General features: G+C 43.7%; 1 protein-coding gene across 2 annotated transcripts in view; it reads right to left on the bottom strand.

The window, feature by feature from the left end:
- Window positions 1-11822, bottom strand: part of SNX12 (sorting nexin 12) — a gene marked incomplete at both ends in the record, with an annotated part of 50110 nt that extends 38288 nt beyond the window's left edge. Inside the window, 4 exons of one of the 2 annotated variants that reach the window (XM_079727946.1) lie at window positions 5541-5631; window positions 6041-6165; window positions 6701-6796; window positions 11658-11822. In XM_079727946.1, the coding sequence (XP_079584072.1) occupies window positions 5541-5631; window positions 6041-6165; window positions 6701-6796; window positions 11658-11822 (477 nt within the window). Of the gene's footprint in view, window positions 1-5528; window positions 5632-6040; window positions 6166-6700; window positions 6797-11657 lie in introns of those variants that run through there. The other variant, XM_079727947.1, reaches the window with a different exon arrangement.
- Between the last annotated feature and the right edge of the window lie 1220 nt (window positions 11823-13042).

The raw sequence follows: 13042 nt of genomic DNA on the forward strand, positions 1-13042 counted from the left end.
ATTTTTTTTTTTTTTTTTTTTGCGGTACGCGGGCCTCTCACTGTTGTGGCCTCTCCCCGTTGCGGAGCACAGGCTCCGGACGCGCAGGCTCAGCGGCCATGGCTCACGGGCCCAGCCGCTCCGCGGCATGTGGGATCTTCCCGGACCGGAGCACGAACCCGTGTCCCCTGCATCGGCAGGCGGACTCTCAACCACTGCGCCACCAGGAAAGCCCCAAGTTATAATTTATAATACTGTAATTTTTTGTAATCAGATAAGTTATAATCTTGTAATCAGATCAGGTTATAATTTATATATTTTAAATCAGATCAAGTTATAATTTATATATTTTGTAATCAGATCAAGTTATAATTTATATATTTTAAACAAGAATAATTACATATAGTTATGAGGTGACTATTTCATTTAAAAATTTCGGCTAGGGCCTTCCCTGGTGGTCCAGTGGTTAAGACTCCGCCCTTCTACTGCAGGGGGCGCAGGTTCGATCCCTGGTTGGGGAACTAAGATCCTGCATGCTGTGTGGCCAAAAAATATTTTTTTAATTTTAAAAAAAATAATAAATAAAAATTTCAGCTAGAAGACCTATGATAAAATTAGGGCAGCTGTAAATCAAATCACCACGGAGATTCAATGGGGGTACTCATGATTTGACACAACAGGATATAGGCAAACAAAATCTGATCAAGATAAGTGAAGAGTCATTCATTTCTGGGAGAGAAAACTAACTGCACTACAGCAAATTCCATCACACAGGGAAACTGTGCTTTCACCTTTTTGGTGGCATCACCTCCAGGGTTTCTCAACTCCTTGGCAAGGGTTAGAAATCATAAGCATTAGAGATTTAAGATACCTCAGGTATCATTTAGTCAAATCCCCTCACTTTAAAGCTGAGAAAACAGGCCCAGAGTGGTGAAGCAATTTGCCTAAGGTGCTATAGCCAGCTAATAGCATAGCCAGCTCCAGAACCCAGGTTTCTATTCCAGGCCAATTACTCTTTCTACTACTTTTCAGATTTTCCTGAGTCTTTATTCTGATGACATATTAGGGAATATTTTTTAAGTCTTATGAATATCAGACATCCCTATATTTAAATTTTAGAAAATGCATAATAAAAAAGTATATCCCTCTCCTAGCACAGATGATCAAAAGTTGACTGTAGGGCTTCCCTGGTGGCGCAGTGGTTGAGAGTCCGCCTGCCGATGCAGGGGACACGGGTTCGTGCCCCGGTCCGGGAAGATCCCACATGCCGCGGAGCGGCTGGGCCCATGAGCCATGGCCTCTGAGCCTGCGCGTCCGGAGCCTGTGCTCCGCAACGGGAGAGGCCACAACAGTGAGAGGTCCACGTACCGCAAAAAAAAAAAAAAAAAAAAAAAAAAGTTGACTGTATCTGGATGAAGGAAATTATTGGTATAATAAATAACATTTTCTTCAAAAGTAATGCATAAATTTCTGTGAATCTGTGTATTTTACTGTTCACTTAAGAGCTACTGTTTTATCCAATTTCTGATTGTTCTTCAATTGGCAGTGCCTCTTAATCGTTTACCTTCAGTTTCTCTATATTAAGTAGTTGTTGATCTATATACAAACACGTAAAACCACCATAGGAAGCACCTATTTAAAGGAACCCTGTCATGATTTAAAGAATCCTTTATTCTGTATAATGTGAATAATTACCCCCATTTTGTCTGTTTTGTAAGGAATGACTTTTCTGTTCTCAATAGCAGAGACAGACAGATAGACAGACAGACAGGAGGGAGAGAGAAAATAAAAGTAAAATAGGGAACAATTTTTTTTTGTACAAGGCAAAAAAACAGATAAGAAGAATGAGGGGTGGTGGGTGGTCGGGAAGGGAGTGGCAGAGAACCACAAGCTAAATTAGTCACAAAGTGTTTACATTTTAAAAGTAAACTTGAACACTGCGAAGTATAAATGGACTAACAACCACCTAAACTTCAGGCTATAATTAAAGTGGTGTCCGGTTTTAGACTCTATGACTTAGGGACATATGAGGACCTCGGAGAGATTTCAGAATAATAAAGATAAAAGGGTTAAAAATGAGTGAAGTGAGGAAAACTTAGAACTGTTATTGTGTCTAAGAAGAGAAGACCAGAGGTGACTCAACAGTCCTCAAGGATGGGAAGAAATATCCATTTCAGTGAGCAGCTGGTCTGCATTTCCAAAGCGAAAAAGTAATTTTACTTAAATTATTACAGCATGTATTTGAAGATGGAAGTGTCTTAAATAGGACACCTCATCCAACAGAAACTCCAGAGAAGCCTGAATGCTGTCCACCTCTCCCACCCTTTACTAGCTCAACTCATCTCAAAGAATGGTTCAAAGGGTGGATAAGGCATCTGTGGAAGGTGAAGATTTAGACTTCTTTTGGTTGTAGCTACTATGTTCAAAAATTTTTGTTAGCCTCTGTCCCCCAGGTCCCAGTGAAAGGTTGAGCTGCTTTCTGTGCTATGGATAAAGGGGATTAATTAGTAGTAAATACCTAGATGCATGCATAAACTTGAATTCCTTATAAAAGTATGCTTCTCCTTCTCAGTGTTGATGGGCTTGGATTTGGGGTTCTTTCAGGACCCAGTTACATTTGACTCCAAAGAGGGAATTTACCTGATATTAAAAAAGTTTGGACAACTAACTAGATGTGTCTGGACCTCTTATTTTGTCTCTAGCATTATTGTGTCTTGTTTAGATATCTCCTGAACTAAAGTATAAGAAGTATAAGGTCTTTGAAGAAAGAGAATGTAATCATTTTATTTTACCTCAAGCTCCCCGCCCCATCACAGCCCAGCTTAATATTTTATTTTACAGCTGCTTTTTCTAGTTATTCTCTATTCATTCTCCAACACTGCTGCCTGTGAAGGCTGCATTTCTCTTATTACTCTTCCTTTCTCTTATCTCACAGAAAGAGTTATTCTTCCCTATCCCCTCAGATATCTTTAGTCATCTAATTCCTGAACTACCAAAACCTCTTAACTTCTTCAATTCAGCCCCCACTCTTCTACTTGGACCCAAATACCACTGTTAAGTCATCTTAATTCATAATGTTTTGACCACATCACTTTCTATACCTTCTTTCCATGCTCAACTACATGATTAAAACTACCTTTGACTCCCCAAATGCCAAGATTCCTACCTAACCTCTCATCCCAAACCTTTCCCAAAACCCACTTTGTGTATGAAGCCATTTCAGAGCCCACTGGTCAGGTGAAAATATCCATCCATCAAAAATTCTCAGAGTTCACTCACCTTTCTGCCTGCATCAAATCTATGTGAAAGAAAAACATCTCAATTGAGGTAAAAAGCCTATGAAAGAAATAGTGTTTGTAAGGGGTGTGAGGGTGTGTCGGAGGATGAGCGTATGCACAAACGTGTTTATGTACACAGATAGCATATACATATACATATACACACACACAATAAATACATTTTGCCCAAATTAGCACACACCCACAAGCTTAAAAACCAAATCTGCTAAATGTGACCCAAACCACAGTTACTGAGACCTATGGCTACTTCCTGCAAGCAGATGCATTACCTCTGTGACAAAGTCAATTGCGTGTTGCAAGAAAGATAGGTAAATACTGCTACAGGCAGCTAGGATTCTGTTTTTTTTAAAATTTAAATGTAAAAATTACTTATCACTTCAGGACATTGACCATGTTGTATAATTTCTGCACAATACCCAGAATATCCTAGAAACTAAAAAGTACTAAATTTACAACTTAAGCAGGAAAACAGAGGCTTGCTTCACAGTGGTTTAATATGAACAGAGTTGAATATGACATTGTCTGACAGAAGAATGAACATTTTGCTGAATAAAAGCCCCGAGTCAGGATATATACACAGCAGAAATGGGGCCTCAGGCTCTCAGCACTTGTGCACAATGAAAGGAGGAATCTTTTTTTAAAAAAAATAACAGAGGATACAAATGAAAAAGGCAGCAACAACACCAACACTGGGAAGTTGGGAAAGGGAGCAGAGCCTCGCTCTAGGGGCTGCTCAGGCCCTGGCACAGGCCCGGCAGCTGAAGAGCTATCTGTGTCAGGGAACTTCAACATTTAGATGTACTCCAAACCCCATATCAAAATCCAATCCTAATCTCTCCGATCAGGGTCTTGTCAGAATCAGTAATCTTTTCCCTCAGGACCCTATATAAAGAATTCCAGTCCTTCCATGATAGGGTGTCTAAGCAAAGAGCCCCCACTTTTGACCTGACACCAGAGTTAACCTGCTCCCATCCCACCACTTGGGACAGATATCGGGCCCAGCAAACAAACCACTACATCCCAGACAGAAGCCCAGGAAAGTCGCCAGCCTCAAGAAGCTGCCTCAGACTCTAAGTTTTAAGAAATCTATACCCAGGTGCTAACCCTACCTCAGCTTCCGGGGAGAATGCTGGGGTTCCATGGGAAACAAGTGCAGGCAGTTCAATAACCCTGTGACCAAGCTGGGGAGGGCAGTGACAACTCTTGCCCCTAAGCCCCATCAATAGCTCAAAGTGCTTAGGAGAAGTCAGAGACTGTGTGGTTTGTTCATGTGTTTTCTGTCTTGTGGCAGCACTAAATGGGATGGGGGGAAGGGAGAATGGAAGGAAGAGAGTGGTGATGCCCTTCCCTACCACCGGGAGGTACCTAGAAAATTATCCACTCCCACCCTTCAGGGAGTTACCTGGCAGTGGTGAGTTTCCCATAGCCCTCAAGCCTCCAAATCTGCAAAGCTAACCCATAAAAGTAGCAAGGGCTTGGGGAGGGAGAACTGCCAGCCCAGCCCATTCTGACTCACCTGCTGGTGAGTGAGAACAGGCAGCCAGAGCGGGGAGCCACAAAGGAAAGGGGCTAGGCAACAGGAGCTCCCCAACTGCCCTATGGCTTTCTTCTGACTCTGAAGCAGCCATGATGATGGGTCTAGAAAACCCACACACCTTGCTCCACACAACAGACTGCTTAGACTCTAGAATTACTGCCATGAAAAGCAACAAGGGAGACAGAAAGTACAACAAAAGAAACTCTTGAGAAAACTGGGAACGGGCCTAGAGAAAATGAGAGCTTTTCGGTCTCTGCCACCTTCCCCACAAGGAAAAAAGTTCATGCAGGTAGGAAAGGCAGGGTCTTTCCCTGCTCAGTGTTCCTGGTTAAACCTAAGAGTAAGAAAAATCCCCTGGACTTGCAGCATCAGTATGTACCCAAGTGCCCCACCAGCACAAGACCCGCCCCCCCGCAAGGTTAGCCTTCTGGCATGGGTAAATGTCCAAGAAATTGCCTTCCAGTCCAATCCCCCCACCCACCCCCCAACCCCAAGCAAAGGGCATCTGCCTGTGGTTTCCCACCTCTCCTCAGAGGAGAGGATCCTAGCAGAGTGCCCACGGTATAGTCAGGTACCAAGGAACACAATGCCAGACAGTCTATCAAGCCAGGGGATGGAGAGCCAACTTCAGATCAAAGAGAGAGAGAGAGGCTTAGTGTAAAAACCAATGTCATTTCAGCAGGAAAGTAGAGGGCAAGTGGTGAGAGGGGCTCCTACTGGCGCACCTTCCCAGGGACGTAGTTCCTGTCAATTGCCTCCTCCTGCAGGAACATGTGTAGGCAGCGTTCGTTCTGAGCCAGTGGGTGCCCAGCAATTCTATAAAGAGACCAAGATGGTTATCAGTAGTATCTGGGATCAGAGAGAATTCGCAGAGGGATAGGGCTGTGGATGTGGACAGGGGAAGAAGGGCAAAGTCAGCCCTGAAGTTCAAGCAAGTAGAGCACAGCAGCAGGGTACCACTTCAACCCTAATATTGCAGAAGGGAAGGGGATACAGATGTAAGGTGGGGGAAATCCCTAGACACATCCAACATGCAGCGCTTTCTCAGGCCCTGAGGTACAGGATTGGAATTCTGCTCAAAGGAATGGAGTTTTACTGTCCAGTGAGCCCAGCACACAATTGGCACCACATCATACTACCCATTACAAAAGAGGAAAGAGACGAAACATATAGAAAGACCAAAATGGCAAAAGTAGCAAAAGGAATCCCCAGGAACTTGGCTTACTTGTTAATAAACTGTTCAAGGCCCTGCCTCCTTTCTTCAATAAAGGACTCCTCAAAGATCCCTTCATCTCCTCGAAAAGGGAGCTGCCGCTTCAAGGCTTTCCCAGGCAGTGGTGGTACTACAATCTGTAGGCAGACGCAAGATATCAGTCACACAGGAGAGGACAGAGACAGAATAAGGTGGTAAAGCACTGTACACTTCATTTCCTATTAGGCATAGGGTCCATCCTATGCCATAGTTCAGCAACTTTCAAGAACTGAGGTCATAAGAACAGTCAGGGAGTGGCTCAGGTCAAAAATTAATCCAGCTCTGTTTCTGTGGGAGGACAGGTTTACCATCTCAAAAGAAAGGAAGTAAACTCCAAATATTCTTCACTTTCTTTGACAGTCCACTACCATCCAAAAATTTAGCTACACTTTCCATTTTTAGCACCTAAAGGAATTAAGTTGTATGACTTTTCTAGCCACTAAGTCAACTAATAGTTTTTCTTTACAATTTCTCCTGAACTTACCACTTTCAAGTTTCAAAGGGTATCACCCAGATCCAATATATTGGGATTTGGTAGACAGAGGGTGTTCACCCTCTCTGTTGCCTTCAAGATTTTATAAAACTATGCAGATCGCCTCTCTCAAGGGTACCACACAGGAAACAGGGCCATACCTTACTATCTCGCTCCAGCTCATTTTTTAGCCACTCGAAGTCACTGTAGCGCCGTCGTACACAGGACTCCTTCAGCTTGAAGATAGGTAGGTTTGTCTACAGGGAAGAAAGAATGTGAGAGAAGAGAGATGGTAAGAAGTGTCAGCCTGTGATGGCCACCTATCACAACCACTTGGACAGGTCTTAAGAAAGAAACAGCTCCTATGGATCATGCTCCTAGAACCCTTTCAAAACACCACCGGGTGAATACCAATCCTTACCACATCCAGCCTTGTCACAGGTGGTGACTAGAAGTCCCTTGCTGCTTAGAATTTATCCTACAAATAGATTTGAAGTTGTACATAAATATGTATGTACAAAGGTTTTCACTGAATTTTCTCATTTGTAATAATAATAAACGTCCATCAACAGATAACTGGTTAAATAAATTATGGTACACTTGTACAGTGGAATACAACTATGAAAAGAATGCAAAAGATGTATGTGCCCCAGTATGGAAAGATATTAAGCATTAAAATCAAGGCACACAACAGTATATACAGCCTGCCTCTATTTGTTTTTAAAAGGGATATGTATACATGTATATATTTATATTTATGAATTAAATATTTATGAAAAGATACTGATAACAGTGATTGACTTTGGAGAATAAGACTAGACAACTGGAATGGGTAGGTCACATTTTTCATTGTGCAATTTGGATTTATCATATGCATGCATTACACTTTCAGTTGAAAAGTGAATTTAAGTTCCCTGGAAAGAACAAGAGATAAGCACCTCCAAATTATGCTTTCCTCTGTTTTTCCTGTCCAAATCCTCTCCATTCTACAAGCCCAGCTCAAGTCCCACTTCATCCAGGAAATCTGTCCCGACAACACCAGTTTAATTTATTGGTCTCCCTCTCCTCTGAACTCCTATGACACACAGACTTTAGTACTGCCTGACACACCACTGTTTCAAGCATTATGTTAGTCTTGCTACCTAACTAAATTATAATTTCATTGAAATCGGGAGCCATGACTACTGCTGGATCTCCCTAAATGCAGATTATGCAAGTTACTCAGTAAATACTCAATTGATTAATAGTGGCCCTATGTATCTGTTTACCCTCTCCTTATCCAGAAAGTGCAGCAGAAATAGCACTCACATTAAGTTGGCTTAACGTGGCTTGCTCCCTGATATAAATCGGCTTATTCCCACATCTTAATCACTGAGAATTTTCCCAAGGCTCCAATGGCAACAGGAACCTCCGACAAACAAAAAGCCCTGATCCTCACTCCTATCTACAAGTTCTAAGTAGAAATGGCCAACAAATGTATTAATACTGACCATATTTCCCACCAGTCAATTCAAATCAGTAGATGGAAAAAAAGGAGCTAGTTTCTCTCCTTTCTCCACGGCTAACTCAGAGCAGGTAAAGAGCATTGGAGCTACGCTAGAGCTTCACACATTCCTCACTATGTCATGCTTTGTAGTCCTCAAGTCTGGAAACTGTCTTTTCAGGATCTAGCTCTAGGTATAGGGTATCAAAAGCCAAATAACTGGCCAACTTACATTAGTTACAACTCTACTCAGGATCAAGGTCCCAGGAATGTCAATGGGTTGAAGTGGAGTGAGATATACGTAAAGTAATATTACCTAAACTATTTTTTAGAATAATAAATAAGAAAATGGAAACAGCAGTTTCTTCAGAAAGGGGAACCTCTGGAAGGCAGAGGGAGAGAGGGAGACTTCATTTTTACAGTACAGTTGACACCGGAACAACACGGGTTTGAACCGCATGGGTCCACTTATACACAGATTTTTTTCAATAACTATAGTATATCATTTTTTTTTTTTTTTTTTTTTTTGCGTTATGTGGGCCTCTCACTGCTGTGGCCTCTCCCGCTGCGGAGCACAGGCTCCGGACGCGCAGGCTCAGAGGCCATGGCTCACGGGCCCAGCCGCTCCGCGGCACGTGGGATCTTCCCGGACCGGGGCACGAACCCATGTCCCCTGCATTGGCAGGCGGACTCTCAACCACTGCGCCACCAGGGAAGCCCTAGTATATCATTTTTATACCTTTTGAATTTTGTACCATGTGCATGTATTACTTATTCACAATAAGCCATTATAGAGAACATTCTCAGAATCCTGCACAAAATATATATGTGTATCAAATAATCACATTCTATACCTCAAACCTACACAAAGTTATCTGTCAATTAAATCTCAATAAAGCTGAGAGTAAAAATAATCATTCAAGAAAAAAAGCCCTTCAGTATCATGAGATTCCAGGTTTCCACCAGAGTTCATTACAAATACTGTGATCCCCAAACAGTAGAACCTTAACCAGTAGGCCTTTACAGAAGCCAACAGAAGGATCTAAGAAAAGCAAAAAAGTGCTGAGTAGATTCTTCCAAGACACAGCGAAACCACCCACTGCCATTTTGTGAACTTCCTCCTTTGGCTTACAAAAATGCTATTCTTTCCCCACCCCCACAGGATGGTGACAGTAATGGCCTTTCATCTCAGCACCTAGCCATCTATGGAAGGGGATACTATGTACTAGGATACTCTCTCAGCTCCAACCTACAAATTATATGAGGGAGACACGACTGTGTAGTACAGCATATAGAGTCCTTTGGCTCTGATCAACACAAAATCAAGGGAAAGGAGAGAAAGAAGCAAAGTTCAAGTCCACAGGACAACTGACATTTGAAAAGTTCCATACATATCTTGTTAAGCCACCAGAATACCTCTCCAGACTCCTTATTTCTTGGGGTGAGTATTCCTTCCCTGAGCTGTTATACAAAGAAACAAGTCAGTGCCATCTGCTTCTACCATACACAATGCTTAATTCCCAAAGCCCATTCTCTTGAGTCTCATGCTCCCTATAATGCCTACCGTGATCAGTCACTTAAATTAGCAATTTCAAACCAAAGGATTTCACCAATTTTCCCCAAAACAGAGTTCAACAAAAATATTAAAAGCCTATATGGCCATACAAAATTAACATAAATACAAATTAACTCAAACCCACAGAATTAGGAACTGCCATCAACCCTATCATCAATCACTATACAATCAGTAACTGTGGAAAAGACTGATGAAAATCTTAGTGGGTAAAAAAAAAAAACTTGCACACTGAAGTTTTGCAACTAAGTATTGCCGAAGAGACTAAAGTGTAGTGGAAAGAGTATGGTGGGCTTTGGAGTCAGACGGACCTGGGTTCAAATCTCAACCCTGACACTTATTAGCTATGTGTACTTGGGGAAATTACTTAAACTGCGTTCCTCCTCAGTTTTCTATCTGTAAAATGGTGTTTTTGTAAGGATTTAGAAACTAAAGCCTAGTTCAGTGCCTGGCACACAGTAGGCACTAGATGAACAGTTTCTGTTTTATTAGAATGCCTGAAGTAGAGAACAATTCCATTCATAATCCCTACAGCTCTTGGGTAATACATCAAGACAATGTCTCCAAAACCCCACAGCAGAGAGTTCTTACACTGAACAAGTTATGCCCAGGATTCCTCAGGTAATTAAGTTCTCTGCCATTAACAGTTCCCAGCTTTTATCATATTTTGAGGGCTCTAACGTCCATTCTTCCCCAAAGAGATGATTTCAAACAGTTCTTATATAGACAAGTTTTTCTCATTTTTTTTTTTCTATTTGCACTTCTTTCTGCAGTTTGGACTTTGCCAAACTTGGAATTTGGAGATCATTGCTTCTTAATTAGGTTTCAAAGCCCAGGTGGGAGAGCACACTCTCTCATTCAATTCATTCATTCAAAAATAAAAGCACATACACTCTTTTAGGTCTTCAAATGCTGTTTGAGCAGCATGCTGTCCATAGAGAATATTCTGGCCCTCTAGTCTGAGAAGAAAACATAAGGAAAATTAGGAAATGGCTCTCAAACTTTTTTGCCTGTAACCACTTCAATGGGGCCAAAGAAACTGCAAACCATGTACTCTGCACATTCCATCCTTGCATCGTGGACTAAGAACTAGAGAATAAAGTCCTCTGTAATGCACACTGGAAGAAACCACTCCTGGGGCAGTCCTGAAATGTCATATATTAAAGTTAACTACAGACTAGGGACTAATATAATGAATCCAAAAGGTTAATCTAGGGCAGAAAGGGCAAATGGCCATTCATATACAGAAATGCCAAATGAGAGCCAGTAAATATTGAAATAAATATTCTGGATACTTCAGATCTAAAGGGTCAGCCCAGGATGAGGGCAGCGACTGACAATCCGCCAATCCGAGGGCAAGGTCAGGTTTTCCGGTGAGCATGTAGTACCTGAGAAAACTTAAGCGTTAAACACTTCTCTCCTTCAGATGTTAATTCTACACAAGTCTGGGAAGCACTCAGTCTCAAGGAGACTCCCCTTCTTATTTCTGCTCCACCAAGCCCACTGTCCTGTCTCCCATTCCTGGAATCTCTCTTCCCTTTAATCTAGGCTTTGCTCAACTCCATCATCCACGGAGACCTCATTAAGAAGAAGCTCCTCTGGGCCTTCCTGTCCCCCTTCTTCAGACTGACTTCCCACAACCTAGTTTAGTTATGGGACCCCGCAGCATGTCGCCTTGGCTCTCCATCCCCCGGCCCTCTTCCACTCCTCCTTCCCTCCTTCTGTCGCTACAGTCCTGATTCCTATTTCCTGGGATTCCTCACTCTAATCCTCTCCATCCTTCCCCACCGTCTCCAGCCATGCTTCACTTCTTGCTCATGGGTACTTGTTTTCCCTCACGCCGGTCCGATGTCCCCCCTCAGGAGTTTTCTGTATCCTTGGGCCACAACCGAGTGGGCAGACCTCTCTGCAAACCTATTAAGCCCCTAACCCCCAAATGACCCCTCCAGCGTCTTTTCCACCGTTGGCCGTCCCTATGGCAGCCTCACCCCCCGCCCACCCCCGCCCTCCCCGCCCAGCCGCCCGGTCCTCCCTCAGCTGTCTCCCTCACCCCGTGACTCACCCGCATGCGAACCTCATAGGTGGTGAAGCGCGCGCGGCCCACGCCCACCGTCTGTGGGTTAAAGATGTCGATCTCCAGGAAGTTACTTGGCGGCCCGTAAGCGTCGGTCAGGTCCTGCGGCTTCGAGTTAAGGCGCCGAGTGTCAGCTACTGCCGTGTCCGACATCTTTCCGAAGGAGAGACCGGGACCGGGGAAGGGGGGATGGGGGACAGAAGCCGAAGGCAGGAGCGCGCACGGCCCCTCCCGCTTGCAAAATAACCAGCCAACCCACAGACTGCGGCGCCGCGCACGCGCGCCCACGCACGCACGCACGCACGCGCCCGCCGCCGCGGCCCGGGGCCCGGCACCCTGAATAGCGGCGAAGCGGACGGCTGGAAGTCCTGTACCGAGGAGGCGTCATTCAGACTTCCGGGCAGTGTTTGTGGCCGCCCCGGAACCTGCGTCTCCAATACGCACCCCCAGTATCCTAGGAAGCACTACAGGGGAGATCCGCCAATCGCTGCTCTTCAAGCCAAGAAATTGTCTTATACTGTGCATCAATCAGCAGTGGGCACTGCCCCGCAAGCTAGGATCGTACAGTGATAGGCCGAAGCCCCGTGACCTGAATAAGTCCTGGTTTTGCGCGAAAATAGAAGGGTGGTTTCCCGACGGTGGGGTTTCAACAATGGTACTAAGAACCTAAAACGCAGCCCGGCCACTTGTGCCACTAGTAGTTTCAATTCGTTTCACACACAATTGAGCACTCAGTGAGCGCTACTTATGGTGCCAGGAAAGCAGCGAGGATGGGGTATACAAAGATGATTTCTCATTCTCACTTTTCAGGAAAATTGGGGCATATCTTCACCCTCCACTTGTTGCCACATAAAAGCTAATTTCAGGTGTACTCGGATATTACATTTCTCAGCAAACTGAGGGCATTTATTTCAACACCTGCTATCGCTACTCTGCGAAGTCCAAATTTGGCGCTGCTCTGAGGTTGCTTACAGCCCATGATGGAGATAGAATATGTGTCTACATGAGAATATCTATAGAAATACTAATATTTGTATGACTAATTTACACATGGCCCACAGGAAGAGGGTAGTGCCCACAGTAAAGGTGGTGATTTTAGGTCATCCTTTCTCCTCCTTGCACCAGCCCTCTTCTGCTCAAAAAAAAAAATTTCCCATATCATTGATACCTGAAATTCTTTCAACGGAGTACAAGGCCCTATAATTTCACAGTTAAGTTATTTAATTCAATTTAAGTGATATCTCCTAAGCAACTACTTACGCGTCAGGCACCATGCTAAACACTAAGACCTAGAGTTCAATAAGAGAGTCCCCGCCCTCAAGGAGTTAATGTTTTAGAAAAGGAGATGAGTAAATAAACTAATATAATGTGAC

This window comes from Hyperoodon ampullatus (genome assembly GCF_949752795.1).
Source record: "Hyperoodon ampullatus genome assembly, chromosome: X".
NCBI classification, from domain to species: Eukaryota; Metazoa; Chordata; class Mammalia; order Artiodactyla; family Ziphiidae; genus Hyperoodon; species Hyperoodon ampullatus.